Raw genomic sequence first — 20706 nt, 5'->3', positions numbered from 1 at the left:
GGTTGGGGAGAAATATGTCCATAGTAGCTGTTTTAGCATGATAGGATTATGAGTTTTTCTTTCTTTATATATTTATTTAATTTTTATAAATGTAAATAATAGATTAAAAACCACTCCTGGGTACAAATGGGAAACTATTGAATTGAACTGACTTATTATTTTAATAAATGAGACCCTGAGTTGTTCAGGAAAATTATGTTAGGGATTGGTGGCTGACGCTCTCAGGGTGAGCTTTTTAATGCATTCATAAGAACTTGCCAGAGTAGGGGGCACAGGAAAGGGTTAGGGGTTAAGAATATGGGTTGAGCACTCCTAGTCCACAAATTGAAAATCTGGAATGCTTCAAAATCCAAAATCTTTTGAGCATCAACATGATGCCACAAGTGGAAAATTCCTGACCTCCTGTGACAGGTCTCATTTTAAATGCAAGTTCACTAAAATATTAAATAAGATGACCTTCAGGCTATATGTATAAGATGAATATGAGACATAAATGAATTTCATGTCTAGATTTGGGTTTCATCTATAGGATACCTCATCAGTGTATATGCAGATATTCCATAATTGAAAAATCAGAAACCTAAAACACATCTGTTCCCAAGCATATCATATAAGGGATGCTTAACCTGTATTATTTCCAGTGTTGATCAGCCAGGACATCCCAATGACCCATAAGTCAATGAGGAGGAAGAGACAGTGGGAGTGTGTAGTAATAAATTAATGAATAGCACCACGTAAATAAATCATTAGCATCTCACATGGCAGGGCACGCTGGAGACACAGGAAGATTCCATTGTTTAAGGGAGCATTAAGGAACTTTACTGTTCACTACAGTGTCTTCAAACTCGGTAATGCTGTGCCTGGCTTTTTTGAGGAGAAAGACTGTTCCCTTAAGATGATAACTGTGATAATTACTTGTAGATTCTACAATGAACTCTGTCAGGGTAGCTTTTCTGAAGGCTACATGGATATTTAAATGGGTAAAATCTTTAAAGTAATACCTTGGGCAGATGTCTTATTTATGAAGAATCCAAAAGAAAGAGATAGATATTTCCATGTGTTCTAAAATGAACACTTCATAAAGGGACCCTGTGCCTTTTATTTATTATGAACTCTGCTGAGACCCTCATGCATCCTCTCCTTGGGCATAGTTTATGTTTATGAGACAGAGCAAAGTATCCAGAATTCATAAAACCTCTGGGCAAGACATCTGTCTGCCTTCTGTTCCCCAGATTGTTCTGGAACTTGTTTAACAAATACACCATGATATAGGAGCATCTCTTTTATCTCTGCAGTGAAAAATATCAGCTGTCCAGAAGCCCAGGGGAATGATCTCTGAATCCAAGGAATTAAATCATCTTATTCTAAATCCGTTTTTTCCCCTCAAGGTCTAGGTCAGATATCACTTCTGTGAAGCTATCCCCTAACCTAGTTCCCCTAATCAGAGTCAATCTCACCTTCCACTCTGCTTCTGTAGCCCTTGATTTCTTCATGGTCTTGTCTAATATGTGTTGGGTGTATTCTCCACACCAGACTTTCAAGCCAGAAACCTTCTATTAGTCTTCATATTCCGCCAGCTAAGACTGCATATAAATCAGTTGCTTAATGTGTTGGGTTGAATTGAATTTTTACTTCCAACAAGAGTAGAAATCACACTCCCAAGGACAAGTCTAGACCCAGAGGAGTGCAGGATGGGAGGCTTTGTGCTCTACTGAGTGTGTGTATGGAGGCTTATACCAAGGATCTGGGGTTTCCTTCCCTTGAAGAGTCACCGTGGGTGAAGAAAAAGAATGAGAATTCATCTCACTTATCCATGAATAATGAATGATCTGCCATCAGGGGCACTTCTGGACCAAAGCACACTGCTTATTTGTCAAGGGATGCCTCAAAAGCAGCATATTGGCCTCTGAGAGTGCACAGGGGCAGGTGAAAGCTGTGTTGCCATGACCCAGCCATGCAAGGACAGCCATTCAGCATCATTCAGAGGACTGCATCCTGCAGTGGGAGAGAATAAAAGGATATGATTCAGAGAGCATAGGAATTTTCCCCCTCTGTAACAGAACAAAGAATGGCCTGGACAGCCTTTTTTTACTTCGAGATTTGTGGCATGTGTCTGAGCATCGATGATGCCTTAAGTGAAGTTAAGGAAGAACTTCATTTTCATTTTGTTTGGCGTGAGGCTTAACACTCCTCCACTTTGAAGTGGACCTCTGCTTTGAGTTGCCTGTTTGCATGGACCTGTGACCTTGTGTACTATGCAATTCAATCGTTTGTTTATTTAGATTCTCTTGAGACTGTTTCTAAATATATTCATTTTTTGTTGTTTGTTCTTCAAATAGGAAAACTCCAGAGATGAAAACCGAGCTCTGGTTCACCAGCTTTCCAACGAAAGCAGGCTCTCCATCACAGACTCCCTTTCGGAGTTTTTTGATGCACAGGAAGTTCTCTTGTCACCAAGCTCTTCAGAAAATGAGGTTGGAGCATTATTTTCAGATAGCTGTTTTGAAAATTTCTTTTGTGGCTTTGTTGATTAACTTACTTGGTAACAATCTTCATGTTGTAACACTAAGCTCAGGGGCCCCGTTTGCTCCTTTATGTTTTGAAGGTCCTCTCATAAGTCATATCCAAAATGCATAAAATGAAACAATATGCTAAAAGAAAAATGTTGTAAAAGTAAAGGGTGTTGGACATCTTTTTGTTTCTTTTTACTTAATTTCATTTTTTTAAATTGTAGGTTAATAATTCTGACTTTTACTTATTTAATGAAATAGTTCCACTAGAGGGAAAGAAATTAGCATTCTGTATGTTTTTTAATCATGTAAATTGGTAATTTATAATATAATACTGCTTTAAATTGATATATAAAAATTATACTTTCTTGAATATTAAATATAATATTTAACATTACAATGCATATGTGCTAGTTATATCGCCCCTTAAGTATAGAAGCAGTAGTCTTGTTTATCTTGTTTGAATATTAATTCCCATAGAAGATCTTTTTTTCACAAATACTTCAAAAACAAATTGTAACTCCTTCTACCCAAACACTGCAAAAAAATTTTTTTTTTCTTTTTTCTTTTTTTTTTTTTTTGTACCAGGGATTGATTTTTTTTTTTTTTTCTTTTAAGTATCAGGGTGCTTAACCACTCAGCCACATTCCCAGCCCTTTTTTCAATTTTTATTTTGAGACAGGTTCTTGCTAAGTTGCTTAGGGCCTCTAAGTTGCTGAAGCAGGCTTTGAACGTGTGATTCTTCTGCCTCAGCCTTCCAAGCCACTAGGATTACAGGCATGCGCCACCACAATGTGCTCTCAAACACAAATTCTGAAAATGCAGTCTGAATTAATAAGAGTTTTCATAATAACAGAAATTTTGTGTTCGCTTGCTATTTTCCTTGTGAGATCTAATCAAGAATATATAAGAATTTTAAAAACAGGTATTTTCCTGTGAACACTGTCTATGCAGATGGTTATATTGGCCTCTATGAAAATAGTATCCAAAATTATTTCTACTGATTTGTAATGTAGGATGCAGTATGTTTGATCATTTGGAATAAGGGGATTATGAAAATCTGGCTTTTGTTTATTTTCATTCTAATGTATATTATTTCTTCTTTCCCACAGATCTCTGATGATGATTCATATGTCAGTGACATAAGTGATAATCTTTCCTTAGACAATCTCAGTAATGATTTAGACAATGAAAGGCAGACCTTGGGTAAGATTTGCATTATTTAATCTCTGAAAGTTTGCATCTTCATGGAATCCTAACAAGTATATATAGAATGGCTGTCACCAACAGAACTTTAGCAACATGACATAAGAAAATTAGCACATGACCCCCCTCATGATTTTATAATCTAGGTGAGGAGACAGCACACACACACTTGAAAGAGAAATTCCTTTAAATAGCTTCGTCTGCTTTTGTAAATTTTTATTTTATAAAGTGAGAGTATACCAGTTTCCATGTATCTAAATATAATATAACAGATATTCTTTAGGCAGAGAAATATTCTCTGTGCAAATGTATTAGAATACAGCCTCTTGCCTTTAGGTATCTAAGGGTTTTTAATAATTTAAGAATAAAAAATAGTGTGTATAATAAAAGATCTAGTCCAAGTGGTAATTTAGTCAGATTCTTTAAGATAATTCACTTGAAAATAGCAAACTCCCCTCAAGGTATCCTAAGATGTCCCTTTATTACTGCTTGATTGCAAGAGGAAAAATGATGGCCAGGAAAGGTATTTCCTAATGCTAGTTTGAACTGTGGGGTATCAGGAGAGTCTGTATATTCCCAAACAGCTCCGACTGAGGACTTTTCCTGAGCACACTGAAGCCTGTTTAGGAAGGTGCCCTTGAAAGAATCTACCAAGTGAGCAGTTCTCTGCACAGGTCCTTGTACCTGAGAACTCCCAGTTGGGGTACTCAGAGTGCCCTGAGGTCTCTAGGGTTGTCTGCATTATGTGTTGGGTACTCAAAGCACCCACCTGTTCTCACACCCACATAGAGAACAGGGACCATTCAGTTCCTTTTAACTACGTCAGTGTTTCCCAGATCAGTAAGTATGATGATGAATTGAAAGCCTAAGAGTCGCTTCTTTGGGGACCACATATAGGAAAAACAGGCGGGCCAGTAGGTCATTTCCCCATGATCTAGAGGAGGACCCTTTCAGCATTGCACTTCCTAGAAGTGAGATGCTTGTTATGTCCCATCTTCTGTTTGAAATGTTTCTGGAGAGATGAACCCCTTGGTTGAGAAGTCTAAGAACCAGCGGGTTTAACAGAGAAGGCCAATAACGTAGATGTGAGTTTTTCTAAGAAATGAAGACACATCACCTACTTCCTTGGCAAACAGCACACACACTAAAATGTGCTGTCCATTGTGGGTGAGGAAGAAGACAGATGCTGAAGTCCTCCATCTCTGGGAGGCCTTAGGGAGGCCACTGAAGGGAGTGGAGTGAATGGAGAGTTCAGAGGTCAAAGTGTGGAATAAAGAACATGGTCTAAAACCTGCGACCAAAACTGTGCTGGCTTGACAAGGACCAGGGAAGTCTCAGAAGAGGTCAGAGCTGGTTCTTTCTGACTTACTTGTGTTTTACTAGCTTGCTCACCAGTGTTGCCTTCACTTAAACAAACACTGGGCAGAACCTAACTTTCTTCTTTGTATTTGAATGCCAGAAAGTTTGCCCCCCCTGTTCTTTACAGACATTCTCTAGGAAGGATTAGATCTCTAAACGTCTTCAAAGGTGGATGTGGAAGTGAAATAACCTTTCTGTCCTACAACCCAGCTTAGCCGTCAGGAGAAAACAGGATTGAATCAAGGTCTTTGTCCACATTACACTTGAATTCCCTAGAGCTCATGTAAACACTAGGTATTTAGTATGTTTCCTGTTAATTTCTTTCTCAAAAAATTACCTGGCACATGTGAGGATCGGTCACTATCTGGGTGCTATGAGGAGGTTAAGTGGCTAAGAATATGGATTCAAGGACTTCAGTGGTTGGCCAGCTCAAGCTCTGCTGCTCACCACCTGTGTGTAGTAGGGCAGGTTTCTTAGCTTCTCTATGCCTCATTTTCTTCATCTATAAAATGAGAACAATATTGCTGTTTACCTCAAGAGGTAGTCCTAAAGAATAAATGAGAAATAATACATGTAAAATACTTACAAGACTGCTTGTCACAGAGTAAAAAGCAAGATATGTGTTAGCCGTTAGTAGTGGTGATTACAGTGGTGGAGAAGAATTATTTCAAAATTTAGATTAGTATAATCAAAGGATATATTTTGAGACTACATGTAAAGCTGTTTTTAAAAACTATTATCAATTATAGCTACCTCCTTGTATCCTATTTTGCCCATATAAGCAAGTAAAACAATTTTTTAATTTAATTTAATTTTATTAGTAAAACAAATTTAATAATTAATTGCTTGCTTAGCTTTACAAGAGACTGCACATTAGGGCTCCAATTTTGTATTTTTCTGTTCATCAAAGCAACTTTCTTTGTATTCAGGGTTATTTGCTTTATAATGAGTAAATGTTAAATAAATTAATATCTACCAAAAGAGGTATATTGGTGTGATGCAAAAGATGTCATTTGAAAATAGGCACCGTCAGCATGGGAGAGGAGTTTCGGAGTATGAGGCAAAGAAAGAGATTGATAAATTTATAATCCGAAAGGTAACTATTTCATTCACCAACTTCATGTACCAAATTTAAAGGTAAATGCCAAAAGGGGATCTAGTTGTAAAACAAAAAGTTGAAAGATTAGGGTTTAAATCTGTACATAGGAAGGCAAACAACTTAGCAAAAAAGCAATGTTCATGAAAGTATTTCAGACCACACTAGAAAGTTCTCAAATGTAAATTAAAGCAAGAAGATAGAATTGTCTTTCTAACAATGTGACAAAAGTTAAAAATGAACAGTGACAAACCAGAAAGGTCTTGGGAGATGAATATTCACATGTGCTGCCCAAGGATGAGAACATTGGAAGACTTTTTGAAGAGCATTCTGATTGAATCAATCAACAGTCTAAAAACGTCCACAGTCTCTGACATAGTCATCAGACTTCTCTATATGCTAAGGAAATAATCAGATTAATAGCTAAGTATGTGAATGTTCACTACTGATATTTTTGTTTGCTGGTCTCATTTTGTTTGCATCATAAGAAAATACTGAAATGAATCTAATAGTCCAACAGTATATGAAAAACTCAGTAAATTATGGCATATCTACAATGGGAAATACTTTTATGGTCATTTGAAATGATGTTTTAGAAGAATTTTAAATAACATGGGGAAAATACTTCTAGTTAGTTGAATAGGAAGAACATAAAACTATTCATATGGATGGAGAAAACACTAAATGAAGGTATTCCAAAATGTAATGGCTGCTGTTGAGGGTGGGGGTTAGAATAAAGGATGATTGTTATTTCCTTTATTGCTTCTCTGTAATAAACACAGTGGGTTTTATCAGAATTTGAAGTGATTTTTTTTAAAAAAGTTTTTGTAAATATAACCTGCTGTAGTCACAGAAATCCAATTTCCAGTTTTATTCCAAGTGTATGTAAGCAATGAAGAACTAGCTTTTAAGTAGGAACTTAAGGACTTCCCTATAAATAAAGTCCATGAGTTTTCCATGTGGTAATTTTTGGTAGGTAAGTAGGTAGGTGGATAGAGGGACTGGGAACTGAACCCAGGGTCTTACAGATAATAAGCACATGCTCTACTGCTGAGCTTCACTGCTAGCCCTAATTTTTGATATATAATTGTTCAAAATTCTTTTGCTTATTTTTGACTTTTAATCATACTCTGGTTAACTGACCTTAATAGTAAAAATGAATTCTAGATAGCTAAGCTTTTATTCATGGACTTAAAAAAATAAATAAAAGACTGAGAGACAACCAGGCTGCTTTCCCTTTCAGGGCCTATTCTTGAAAGTGGTGGGGGAGCAAAGTCCAAAAGAAGAACTTGCCTGCCGGCACCAGGTCCCAACACCAGTAACATCAGCTTGTGGAACATCCTGCGAAACAATATTGGGAAGGACCTGTCCAAAGTGGCCATGCCCGTGGAGTTGAATGAGCCCCTGAACACGCTGCAGAGGCTCTGTGAGGAGCTGGAGTACAGTGAGCTGTTGGACAAAGCTGCACAAATCCCCAGTCCCCTGGAAAGGATGGTGAGGATCAACCTTCCCAGGTCACCTTGCAGCCTCTGTCCCAAGGCACACGGCCACTCACCAGGCCCATCAAGATGGTGGAACTGAGAGATGCTCTTCCCCGCTGGCTCTTGTGTTGCTCCCAAGTTTCTCTTCTCTGAGATACCTGCTGCCCTCCCCTGGCTATCCAGGCACCTAGTCAGGATCTGGGTTGGGAAGAAGCCACTCTGAGACTGGAGTGTTTTTCCTTCATGGTTTGTGCTTCCGCTTTCACAAGAAGCTTCCATCTGATGGTTCTGATCAGCTTGGCTGCAAAACATGGCCTTAAGGCTGTTGGCATGTTTATTTTTTACTGCTTTGGGTGGACAGAATTTAATTTCTTGAGCTGTTTTTCTCATTCAGAGTAAATCCCCTGGAGTCTATTTTTATTTCTGGTATTATCTAATCAATTCCTAGGTTTTAGGAAAATATCATTTATGGAAGAGGTTTTTACATAAGAAAGAGTCCCTTTTTCCTCCCTCTTATAGAGGGAATTTAAACAACAACTTTGTTCTTGAAACCACTGAAAATTTTTTTCTGACTGTTCTTTTGGCTCCCGCACATGTGACCTGGTCAGCAGCGAGGACCTCACCTGCCTGGGGTGCTGAGACTGCAGCGTCCTCCAAGTGCAGACTTCCTCTCCCAGGCACGCCTGGCCAGCACCTTCCCTTGGCGGAGGATAAAGTCTTTTCTAAATGCTAAGCATGCTCATGCTGCAGTTTTAACCCTCATGAAAACTTCATTACTTCAGGGATTTGAAGATGAAAGGGAATCTCATGCTGACCAAAAGAGACATCCCATTCTTATTCCCTTCAGGCTTCAGGCCTCCTCCCCATCAAAGACTTTTTGGACACTAATGATGATCAGGATGGAAGGAAAAACAAGCTGTGTGTGGGGTTGTCTTTTTTTTTTTTTCTTAACTTCTTTAAAGAAAACAATTGAATTTGATGGTAAAAGTATTCTTAAAGGTATTTCATTCTTATGGCAATTTAGAGACCCTTAGAATGTTCAGCTGATGGATCCATGAACTTAACCTTGAGCAGAAGTCTGAGAAAAGGCTTCACAGCCTCCCCAGCACAACCACTGAACAGGAGTCTTATGGCGGGCCTTGTCTTGTTCTGTGGGTCACCACATTCTCCTGTGCACATTCTCTGTTGTGAGGCCAACCCACACAGAGATGCTTCATTCTGCCTGCCCTGGGCTCCCTCCCCACACCCCACATCATGAATGTCTCATTTAGCAGTTTTGTCACATTTTAAATTGTGAAGGTAATTCAGAATCATTCAGCATTCCACAAAGACAGTGTGATTTTATTGTTTCACAGGTTAGAAACAGGAAGCAGAGAAAGGAACAGATACCAGGTTTCAAGAACACAGGGAGTCACAGATGGGACTGATATGAGCGTAGAGAATTGATTTTTTTTTTTCCCTAGTGCTGAGAATTGAACCCAGGGCCTCATGCATACTGAGCAAGTACTCTCCCTCATCCCCCGCCCATGAGTGGATTTGTATAAACTGTCCAGCAATTCTAGAGCGATCTATAGCATGAGGTGGCAAGGAGGGTCCTGTTACAGTCAACACCCAAACATTTTACAAAAGGATAATAAGGAAGTTATAGGACTAGCGAACATTTATGAAAAGCACTCAGCTTTTCTTCAATATGAGAAATTTCATCAATTGGGCACAGTGGTACACACCTCTACACCTCTAATTTGGGTGACTCAGCCAGACCCTGTCTCAGAAAAAAAAAAAAAAAGAAAGAAAAGAAAAAGGCCTGGGGATGTCACTTAGTGGTAAAGCACCCCTGGTTTCAGTCCCTAGTACTGCACAACAGAAAACAAAAAAGAAAGACACTTCATGAATTGTGCTAAGAATAAGGAGTGTGGAGATCATTACAACTCAATACTAGGAAGAAAAATAAGCTATCACTTTAACTTTTTTTGGCACAAAAGAGAGAGAGAGACAAGAAAAATAATATCTCTTTGAAGCCCTGAAAGAGGGCTGATAATGCCGAGGTCCTCACAGTGAAGGCCGTGAAAGGATTTGCTCATTTCATGTTCACATATAGTCACACCGCCCCCCCCCCCCCCCCCCCGCCTTTTTAGAAATGTTTTACTTTTCCTCCCAGAAAAGCAGAACTTCAAAGCCACTGTATCTTATGGTTGTTTCTCAAAGTCAGGAAATGATTTCCTTTTGTTTGAATGAGTTTTTAAGTTTCTACTGTATTCAGTTGTGATTGGTCAAATTTATGATGCTACTCCTGAATTTTGGGGGAAGTTTGGCTTTTTAAAATACTCTTCCTCCCTCTGAAACTGTGACACCAGGATTCCCAGGTACTGTTGGACTTGAAGGTCAAGACTGTACTGAATAGCATAGTTTCGTTTTGCAAATGACGTCCTCTTCATCACATCTCCTAGATTTTAGGCATCAAAATAAGTGGACAGTTTTAAATGTTTGGTTAATTTGTTTCTTGACCAAAATGAATATTATTTCTTCAGCTCCAAACACTTCTGTTGCTTTTGTTGTTGTTGTTCCCCGCCCAGGGGAGGGGCCGGGGATCCCAACCGAGGTCCTTGCGCATGCTAGGTGAGCGCTCTCTAAAAGGAGCTATTTCTTCAGCTCCATGAATATTATTTAAACCAACAAGTTTAAACCTATGTTAGTTTAGTTGTCTTTAAATCAAGGACAAATCTTTGGCTTTCTGAAGTAAAACCACCAAGAGAGAAATCAAGGTTTTATTACTTTGTGAAAAAAAAGTCTTAGTGATGCAGAAATAACCAAGTTCTCTCCTTCCTGTCCTAGGTATACGTGGCCGCCTTTGCCATATCAGCTTATGCATCTAGCTACTTCCGGGCTGGGAGCAAGCCATTTAACCCCGTCCTTGGAGAAACGTATGAGTGCATTCGAGAGGACAAGGGCTTCAGTTTTTTTTCAGAACAGGTGGATATGCATGCTTTTTGTTTATTGGGAGAAGTTGCTTATGCCTGCCATTAGATGTGCTTCTGAAATATTTATTTTCCACCTTTCACTAGCTTCAAAGCAACTAAGATAATTACAGTGCTTTGAAACAGAGCTGGAGATCCATTTCCCTTCCACTGAAACCAAGCTACCACCTGTGGGCACAAAGGTCCTACTAATTCTAACTGCTGGCTTGTCTGCATGCATTAACAGCGTCCTTTCTCTTGAGAATCATTAGTGAAAGGAATATTCAAAGCATGAAGGATTTGCCCCAGTTGTAACTTAGAGGTGGAAAGTGTGCCCTCTAATAGTCTGCATGGCCATTCAGGTTGATGGTAACACCAAATCAATTGCATTGTTGTCAGTTTTGATTCAAGAGGAATTATTTATTCATGTATTCATTCATTCAACCAGAAAGTTATTTACTGGATATATGCCATATGCCTAGCACTATTCCAGGTGCCGAGATATCACTGTGGATTGGGGAGCTCAGGGGATCAAACAAGAATCCCCACCCATATCAAATGGGTGGACAAACATTATATACTTACTTGGCTTGGGGTTCCATTAGGCTCTTTGCACATAAGTATTAGAGCGGAGTAATGCACAGGAGGCATACCACCAGGTTCAAATTCCAGCTCTACCTGAGACTAACTGTACAACCCAGGGATACTTAACTTCACTGTGCCTTACTTTCCTCTTTAAAGTGGAGGTGAAGATGTTTGTATGTGACACATGACTCGGTAGTGATTAAATGAGATCCTGTCTCCAAAGCACCTAGAGCAGGGTCTGATAAGTGACATGTAAATATTCTGTGCACATTTGATGTCATTGTTGATGCACGATGGTGTCATGTGCCGTAGCGGCATACTTCGAAGATCCGAAGAATCTGTTGATAAGGAAGTTGTTTAATTAAAATAGAGTACATACATTCAGAAAATAAAGTCACTCTCACTCCCATCATTCATCAGCAATTGAGCATGTTCACTGGAAATATCATCCCTAAAGGGTCATCTGAGGAACAGTAAACATCATTGCTTTGATACATTCGTCTCTTCCCAATTCTTAGAAAACTGAGGGAAGAGGGGAAAGGCAGATTGCTAAAATACTGCTTTCCTTCACTTACCTTGCTGCCTTCTTTATCAATAGATTGTCTTTATGGGGGCGGGGTCAGAAGGGAAGGCTGGTGTAGCCACGAGATTTATGGAGATGGTACTTGTCTTATCTGAAAGTGACAAGCAGTGGTCTCTGGGAACACAAAGGAAAAGTGAATTATAATAATCCCAAAGAATATTATCAGTATTATCAGTGTCGTCCTAGTTAGGAGCCAAAATGAGAAACTGAACACTGATCCTGGGGAGGTAGGGGGTTAAATCAGTATTTAAAGGGATCAGATAGTCTGTCTGATTCAAATTCAACTAGGTTATTTAAACACTGAACCTAAAATGGAATGAGAATAAATGAAAATATAATTTGGTTACTATGGCATTATATGCCCTCTTTAAAAAAAAAGGAGGAGGAGGCCCAGAATAGCCCAACTGCAGCAGACAATCAGGGCAGGATGAGGATGAAGAGCTGTAAGAAAAAGAGTAGTAACATGAACTTGTGTAAAGTTTAGTGTCATTCCCCTGAGTGCTGATGGGGTGGGGCCATGCTCAGGATTTGCTGGCGTATTTATTATGGTGAGGCTGGGATCAGAGCCCCCACCCCGGCATATGCACACATCGATGGACAAACTGTTACACAATGAGGTCCATGAACTGTACCCCAAAGAAATAAGCAAGAAAGACCCACCTGGTCATTGTTAGTAGCATAGGGTATTTTGGGTCTATTTGTAGACCTTGCTTCAAATCCTAGCCACTCTGTGTACTTGTGTGGCCTCATGTCAGCTACTTAAACTTTCTGAGCCTCAGTTCTTTCTGTTATCTATACAACAGAAGTGATAATGCTTGGTTCAAAATTGTGGCAAGGCTTAAATGAAATGATATACTGATAATAAATGTTTAGGGCTAGGGTTGTAGCTCAGGGGTAGAGTGCTTACCTAGCAGGTGTGAGGCACTGAGTTTGACTCTCAACACCACATATAAATAAGTAAAATAAAGGTCCATTGACAACTAAAAAATATTTTAAAAAATAGACGTTCAATAAATGGTTATTGCTCTTATATTTAAAGGAAACACTTAAAATGCCTTTAGAGTGTTGAGAATAGTAAGAGGAGTGTTGAAAAAGCAGAAGATAAAATAAGACATGCTGTATCTACTCCTCTAGTAAGCATGGTTGAAAGTCATTGGTAAGACAGAAAGCCAGTCACTAGGCAGCCAGGGATCCTCATGGCTGGCCAGCCTCACCATGGTAATTAACACCAGTCCTGATCATGATTGAGCTGATGTGTGGAGTTCACCCTTATAGTCGGTTCTTTTACTACACTCAAGAATGGATGAGTTTCTTGGGATAGATTCTCACTAGCTAAACTTACAAGAGACTGATGTATATAGAAGAAGCTACTGCTGTGTATGCATTTACTGTGACAAACAGACCTGTCTTGGGAACCAGAAAGCTTTGGCCAGTGTAAACATTCATGATTTCCCCATAAGTAGGTTACATGGGAAGCTAAATGAATCATAGGTGAGTATCCAATGTAAAGAATGTATGGCTGCCTTCTGACCTCAACGTGGGAAGGGCTTGGGGCCATGGCCTCCTCCTCCTGACCAGCCAAAGACACCAATTCAACACACATATACACACACACACCACTTTCTCCCAACCTTGTGTGTCTGTGCTAACCAGCCAACTCATCCCACATGAATGCCTTCAAATTAAACCCATCTGAGGAGAATGAAGGAGAATGCCAGGGTGTGTGTAGGTTTCATGCTGATACCTGCCAGTGTGGCTGTTCCTGACTTGTGGAGACAATGTCCTTCCTCTTGGGCATGTACCATCCTTCTGGAGTTTGGGACTTTCTTTGCTTCCCTGTGCCTCCCTACAATGAGTACAGGCTCCTGAATTACTAATGTTATAAACTGAGCAGGACCCCCAAATCACTATTTTTCATGAAATTTTATCCTAGGAAAGAACTTATCCCCAAACTAAGGGACCTGGGAGTAAACAAGTAGGCTTTTTGACTGGGTTTTCTAGACCACAGAGTCTGTGATTTGAAAAGTGATACCCATCTCTTTGCTACCAACCCAGGATTGCGTTGCTTTGTGATTTGGGTGGATGTGTGAATGTCTGAGGTGGCCAGTGTGCCCAGAGGTTGAAGTAACTGCTACTTCAGAGTTTGGCCACATGGATGCTTGCTTCTCTGTGTTGTTTCTCACCTAAAGAACTAACAACACAATATCACAGTCACTCCTGGTCAGAAACCAGAGAAAGGCACTTCTTGTTCAGATTTTCTTATCACGGTGAAGTATTAGGTTTGTAGAGTGCTTTAGCATTTCAAACAAATACCTGATCTTATTTGAGGCCCAGAATCATCCTGTGTGGCAAGGTACAGATTGGCCACCTGAGAGGCCCCCATGGCCTGAGGATCGAGTTTCCGGTATCTGAGCTAATACAGGGTCCCAGACCCCTCTTTCCTATCCAATGTCCTTTCTCCCTAACTCTTTTTGGGGTCCCTTCTGTAGGTTTGGTTTTTGAGCTCAATAGTCATGGGTGTGAAAATAGCTTTTTTATACACTGTTCGGTCGTGAGATTTGCCATCTTTGTGATACTGGTCTTGAAAATCAGGATAAGGTCCTTGTTCCCCCAGTTTGAAGATTAAAAATCAGAGAAATGCTGAGGCAAGAGTAAAAAGTAAAATTTATTTAAGAAACAGAGCAGAGAGAGAGATATAGAGGCACAGGAGAGAGAGAGACAGACAGAGACAGAGAGAGACAGAGAGACAGAGACAGAGAGAGAGACTCACTTCTCCAAAGAGAAGGGGCCCCACAAATCCCTGAGTGAGTGGGGCGTTTATAGATTTCAGGTTTCCTTTCTTATGCCTATGAAATTGAATGTGACCAAAAGGCCAGAAGAGAGTCACAGGGGGTGTTTGCTTGTGTTAGAAAGTGGGACCCTTCCCCTCCCCTGGAGGCTTTAGTAGACAGGTAATGGGGAGTGTTTATTGCCCATTTCCTTCTCTTTGATCATCACCTATCTGTCCTTAGCCCTGGTTTCATTCCCCCCTCAGTTTAAGGGAAATGGGCAATGACTGCTCTGACTGCTTCAGACTGAGAGGGAGCAACATGGAGCAAGCAGTTGGGTTTCCCTTTTAGGAATGTTTTGGGTCACTCAAGGGGTCCGTGGCAAAAGACAGCTTGTGGCTCCAGTGCAAGGGCCCCAGTGGGCAAGGCAGAGGCTTCACTGCCTCTTTTCACCCAGCCTTGGTGGTCACATAGTATCACCTCCATCATATTTTATTGTTTGAAGTAGTTGCCAGTCTATCCAGGTTTCCAGGCTGGAGATGTAAACCTGACACCTTGACAGGAAGCATGTAAAAGAGTTTCACAGCCATTTCTAAAACCCCTCACCACTAAGTGTTGGAAACCAAAGCCTAGAATCCCTATGGAAGGCAGTGTTATTTTATTTCATCACCCTTTGGGCCTCATTTTCATGGATGTGTAGCATTCACTTTTTGTGAGAAATCATATCTCTGGCCTCCCTGTCATGCCTGAAATGTGCTTGCAACCTGGTAGCAGAAAGCTCTGCCTCCTTTCCTGAATTCAGTGCTTATCATGGATTATGCCAGTTTGAGAAAGGAACCCTTGGCAGTGGTCAGACCAGTGGCAGGGAACCTTCCTAATATTCTGAACATTGACAGACCCATGTTCTGTTGGGTCCAGAATAACAGCCACAACTGGGCATGCATACCCAAAGCCGTGACCCACACCAAACCCACCTATCCCACAGCACTTCTCCTCCTTAGGATCTCATCTGCTGGCCTTAATGCTTATTCCAGAGTATAACAGTTTTCTGGAAACACTCAGAGCCAGGGAAAAGCAGCAGGTACCTGTGGATGCAGATTGTTCGAAACATGTTTTTTGGAACTGAAGGACTCCTGTGAGAAACTCCTGGACCTCATCAGGGGTCTTTAGAAAATAAGGTGGGTGGGTGCCAGACCTTAGCTCAGGGCCCAGAGATCTTGGGACTTGAGACTCATTGGCACTGGGGAGTTGAAGAGGTCACAATGTGGAATGCCAGGATTCTGATGTCACCCTACACACCCTACATCCTATCCAGCAGGACATCAAAGCAATTCAGAATGACCCGTGAGAATCAGAGGTGTATCCTGGTTTGGCTGGTGTGCACACCTGGGACTGAGTGCCAGAGGTGGTGCATCCTGCCCTCCCCAGCAGAATCCGATGTGCCCCAGTGTCCTGCAGGCCGTCAGCTGTGCCCAGTAAGCCTGTGCTTACCTGGAGTCACATCATCTCATCCAGTGACCCCAAATGAATTAAAACGTAAGAGAAAAAGAATGTGACGACCATATCCACTCCCATAGTGTCACCCAGGAGCAGCTGGCAGATCCTGTTGTATCTACTTTTGTGTACATAGCTCAGGATGCAGCAGGCCCTTTAGCTAAGCTGGATAATAATCACTCTACCTTTATTGAGCCCTGATTATGTTTTACACATTAGAAACTATGTGCATCCTCTGTTTTAATCAACATGCCAATCCTGAACTTAAATATCAAGTATCCCAAACATGAGTACTGCTAATTATGCATTGTTTGTTCATGGTGACTGATAAGTCTGGAAAATGCTGATAGTCTAAACAGTGATATAAATGGTAATTCTCCAAGAAAGGAATCTACGTAGAATTTTCCAACCATACTTACCCATAGAGCAACTTGGAGTAACTGGGTATTTTAAGGAACACAGATTTGAAGATTGAGCAGGTGGTATAGAAGTGAATCAACAGAAAATATGGTGTCCGATGAGGAGTGGTCTAAGAAGCATTTAGGAAATAGGTAGAGTTTAAGCCACCGTGGTGGAACTCATGCCACTGTGTTTGAAAATGGACACTCATGATATACACGGGATGACCAGGAGCTCCTGAAGGTAGCTATGGTTTATTCTTAGAAGTGTGGCATCTACTTTAAAACTCTCCAAAGAAGGCTACGATAATATCACAGAGCAAGGAGCTTCATCTGCTTCTCACTCCCAGCCACATGCACAAGGTAGAAAGATGCTGAGCCACTGAGATGTTCCCAGGCTGCCCTTCTGCTGTGTCCACCTTCTCCAAGGATGTGGAAGGCTCTTCCTGAGTGAAGCACTACATGGAGCCCAGGACCAAAGCCACTAGGTGTATTGACACCCCAGGACCCATACAAGCTGCAGTCTAACCTTCAGTTTGTTTTTCTAAATATGCATCCTAAACACACCCTTCTTTCCTTTTCTCCTTCTGATATCATCAAAATATTTCAGTCTGCTTTTGTAGCATTTATACATCTGTTATACGACTTCATATTTATTCCACCAAATGCCTTTGAAGAACTCCCATTTGTGATTAAAATATTTCACATCTTCTTAACTCTAATGATTCTGGTCAGATGAAAATGACCATATGCTTAGGAGTTGTGACAGGTCAGGAAGGAAATTTCTTTTCACACCAAAAGAGCAAAGGTAGTCTTAGTTAAACTCAATACTTTCTAAAACCAGGCCTTATTTGAAAATGGTGTAATCACAAAAGTTAGCATACTCATTAAATTATATATTCATGAACATTTGTGGGATGGTGGCAAGCATGGATCTAGAGCAATATTGAACTTATAATGTAAATTGAACCTTTAGTTCACTCTGAGGGACCTACTGCTGCCCACATTTCACATTTGTGAAAACAAGGCAGAAGGAGGTTAAAGCAGGAATTTTGGCTCAGATGGCCTGGTGTCCAGTCTCATCGGTGTTAGTAAGGAATTCTCAACAAACAAAACCTTTTGCCATTTTTAGAGTTTAATTGCCATTTCTATGACCATGGACTTGATAAGCACAGAGCATTTTCAACCAAAACAAGCACATGGCCCATTATAGGGCTGCCTTCTTACCAACTCTCCAGGAGATCCTTGGAAACATTTTGCTAGGGACAAAATTTTTTTAATGGAACCATATTGTTATAAGACTAAAGTTTTAAAAAATTGAACTATAAAACTTGGAGTTTTTAAAAATGCTTCCAACTGAAAACATTATCAAAATGCTACAAAACTAAAATTCTCACAGCTATTTTACATATTCAGAGCGATTTTCTGGATAGATTTAATTGGAGAAAATCTGTTATATGAACATGATAATACTCTATTATCTCTTGATCCTTACCAATAATATATATGATTAAAACAGCATGATAGTATGTTTAGTTTAACACTTTTTTCTTGACTCAAGGTGAAAAAGAGCTGTTAAAATGACACATGGGACATCTTTGTAAACGTGTCAATTTCTGAGCAGTACAGGGAAGGACAGGAAGAAGCTGCCAGAGCAGCTCTGGGAGTTTTAGGGCTGCAGAGATGCCAGGACTGGAAGGTGCATGAAGCCTCCTTTCCTAACCTGTGCATTTCTTATTTGTGTGCACTTCACTTTACAAAATTGACTGTCAACAGAACCCAAAGATAAGAGCAATTCCATGTCCATGCACTATGCTTTTATGTATGTAGCTTGCCTGAGAATTCACATCTCTGCTCCCCAAATCCCATGTGTGGACTCTCCACAACCTTTAGCTGTGACCAGGAGGAGCTTTTGGGTGAGCAGGCTGCATAGCATGTGGTGAAGCACCTAGTCACTGCTGCAGGCAGGCCTGCCCCTGGCCATGTGCCCACCTCTCACTCCCGGCATTTGGGTTTATGAAGATAAAGCCATAGAACATTGTGGAGTCTCCAATGCCTTGCCCAGAGATGTCTTCAACAGCTGCAACCCACCCACCCCGCACACTTCATGGAGGCACCTGAAGACTAGGAAAAGGATTCCTTCTGGCTAAAGTGACCAACTCAAAGTGAATCTAGGGGAGAACCTCCATCTACAATAGGTCAAGGGGAGCTAGTCTTCATCTACATTGGCTCAAGGTGAGCGAGTTATCTACACTGAGCAGGAGAGGAGGGAAGCGCCCTGGAAAGGAAGGCAGCTGGACTCTGACCTTTGCCCTGAGAATGCCTTCTATTAAAAAAAGAAAAGAAAACTTGGCATTTAAATTTTTTTTTGAAACATCAATTTTATTATACAATCTGTGAAAAAAAGAAATAAAGAATAAATTTCTCCCGAAGCTGGGGAGAAAGGACCAAGAGCAGGGCAGGGGAAGTGTCCCAGGGAAGTCTCTACGTGGTGTCTTCGCAGGCGGGGGTAGAGGAGACTCCTGGTGGATCCAGATGCGCTCCTGGGCAGAGTCCTGAGCCAGTTGGCACACCTCAGGGTCTCCTGGCTGTCCGCTGGTTCCGCTGGTCTTGGCTGGGCACTTCCTCTGGAGCCACTCTGTTCTTGAGCACTGACGGACCGAAGCACGGCACACAGCACAGCTGTCTGAAGCAGCTGGAGATCCTCCTCCTCACCCTCTTCCAACGCCCGATGCGATCCTGTGACGGTTCCGGGGAGGTGCCTGGGGAGGATGAGCTTCCTTCTTCTGCGACCCCGCTCCTGAGGCTCGGGGACCGGTCGGGGCTGCTGGGCACAGGGTCGGGCTGGGAGGCCAGGCTGGGAGGGGGTGGGTCCACGAGGAAAAAGCGGAGGGGAATGGCAGGCACGCTGGCATTGCCACCCCCCTCCTGCCAGGTCCGCCTGACCTCGTTGGGCTGCTGCTGCTCCCGGGGCGAGGGAAGGGCAGGCTCGCTGGAACACCTCTTGGGGAGGAGGATGCGGGGAGGCCCAGGGCCTGGGCGAGGCTCGAGCCCCCGACGCCGCACGGGCTTCACCTGGCACTGGCAGCCCGCGCCCTGGCTGCGCTGGTGCTTGAGCAGGAGATACGTAGCCATGGTGTTGTCATACCTCTTAGTTGACAGGGACACCCAGATGTCGTAGGGGTCGTAACCCAGGTCGAACATGGTGGTGACGATGGCGGGGTCTGGGAGGAGAGGGGACGCCTCGCCAGGACCGGGTGACGCTTCCGCGCCCTGGCTCAGCCACGGGTGCCCCAGCACCTGCTCCAGGGTGGGCCTCTGCGCGAGGTCCACCGTCAGCATCTCCCGGATGAGGCTCTGCGCGCCCTGGGAAAGGTGCGGGGGCAGCTCGTAGGCGCCCTCGGTGACCCGCCGCCTCACCTCGCGGGCCGTGTTGGCCAGAAAGGCGCGGCTCCCGGTCAGCATGAAGTAGAGGACGACGCCCAGGCTCCAGACGTCGGCCGGGGGGCCCTCGTAGTCCTCCCGCCGGGCCACCTCGGGGGCGGAGTAGAGGAGCGTGCCCCAGAACCTGCTCAGCTTCTCCCCGGGGCTGAAGCGGGTGCTCAGGCCGAAGTCGATGAGCTTCGCTTGGCCCCGGGCGTCCAGCACCACGTTCTCCGGCTTGAGGTCCAGGTGCACGATGCCCTTCGCGTGGCAGTACCGCACGGCTCCCGCGATCTCTCGGAACAGCCTGCGGGCCTCCTCCTCCGGCAGGCCTCCGGGTTCCGGGACCAGGCTCCGGAGATGTCCCCCACCTGCATGTTCCATGACAATGTACAGATACCTGTTGGTCTCAATGACCTGGAAGAGCTGGATCACGTTGGGGTGGTCCAAGCTCGCCATCAGCTCAGGTTCACATAGGAAGGGGAGGGTCCAGACTCTCTTCGCCAGGACCTTCACCACAACCTCTGTCCCCGTGAGGCGATGGCGGGCGAGCTTCACCTTGGCGAAGCCGCCTTCCCCAATGCCCTGCAGAACTTCATAATGGTCCGTGAGGGCCGGCTCATAGGAGCCCGGCCCCTGGGGCTCTACACTGCTCTCACTACTCTCACTGCTTATCCTAAAACGGAACACCATCTTAGGATGCTAGCTAAAAAAAAAATAATAAACTAAAACAAATAACCAAAATAAAAAACCAAAAACGAAAGCAAGCAAAAAAACAAAGGGAAAAAAAACCCAAATCAAAAAACCAATCTCCAAAGACCACAACCACCAGCCGCCAACCACCAACCG

At 42.5% G+C, this 20706-nt stretch overlaps 1 protein-coding gene across 7 annotated transcripts in view; it reads left to right on the top strand.

Annotated features, from left to right (window-relative positions):
- The window catches only part of OSBPL3 (oxysterol binding protein like 3), a 178810-nt gene that overhangs the window by 127401 nt on the left and 30703 nt on the right, over nucleotides 1–20706 (top strand). For all 7 annotated transcript variants that reach the window (XM_079151143.1, XM_079151141.1, XM_079151142.1 and 4 more), the window contains 4 exons: nucleotides 2340–2474; nucleotides 3623–3716; nucleotides 7415–7665; nucleotides 10485–10622. In XM_079151143.1, the coding sequence (XP_079007269.1) occupies nucleotides 2340–2474; nucleotides 3623–3716; nucleotides 7415–7665; nucleotides 10485–10622 (618 nt within the window). The remainder of the gene's footprint in view (nucleotides 1–2339; nucleotides 2475–3622; nucleotides 3717–7414; nucleotides 7666–10484; nucleotides 10623–20706) is intronic.

This window comes from Sciurus vulgaris (genome assembly GCF_902686455.1).
Source record: "Sciurus vulgaris genome assembly, chromosome: 8".
In the NCBI taxonomy this organism is placed as follows: domain Eukaryota; kingdom Metazoa; phylum Chordata; class Mammalia; order Rodentia; family Sciuridae; genus Sciurus; species Sciurus vulgaris.
This window is presented reverse-complemented; position numbering and strand designations above follow the sequence as displayed.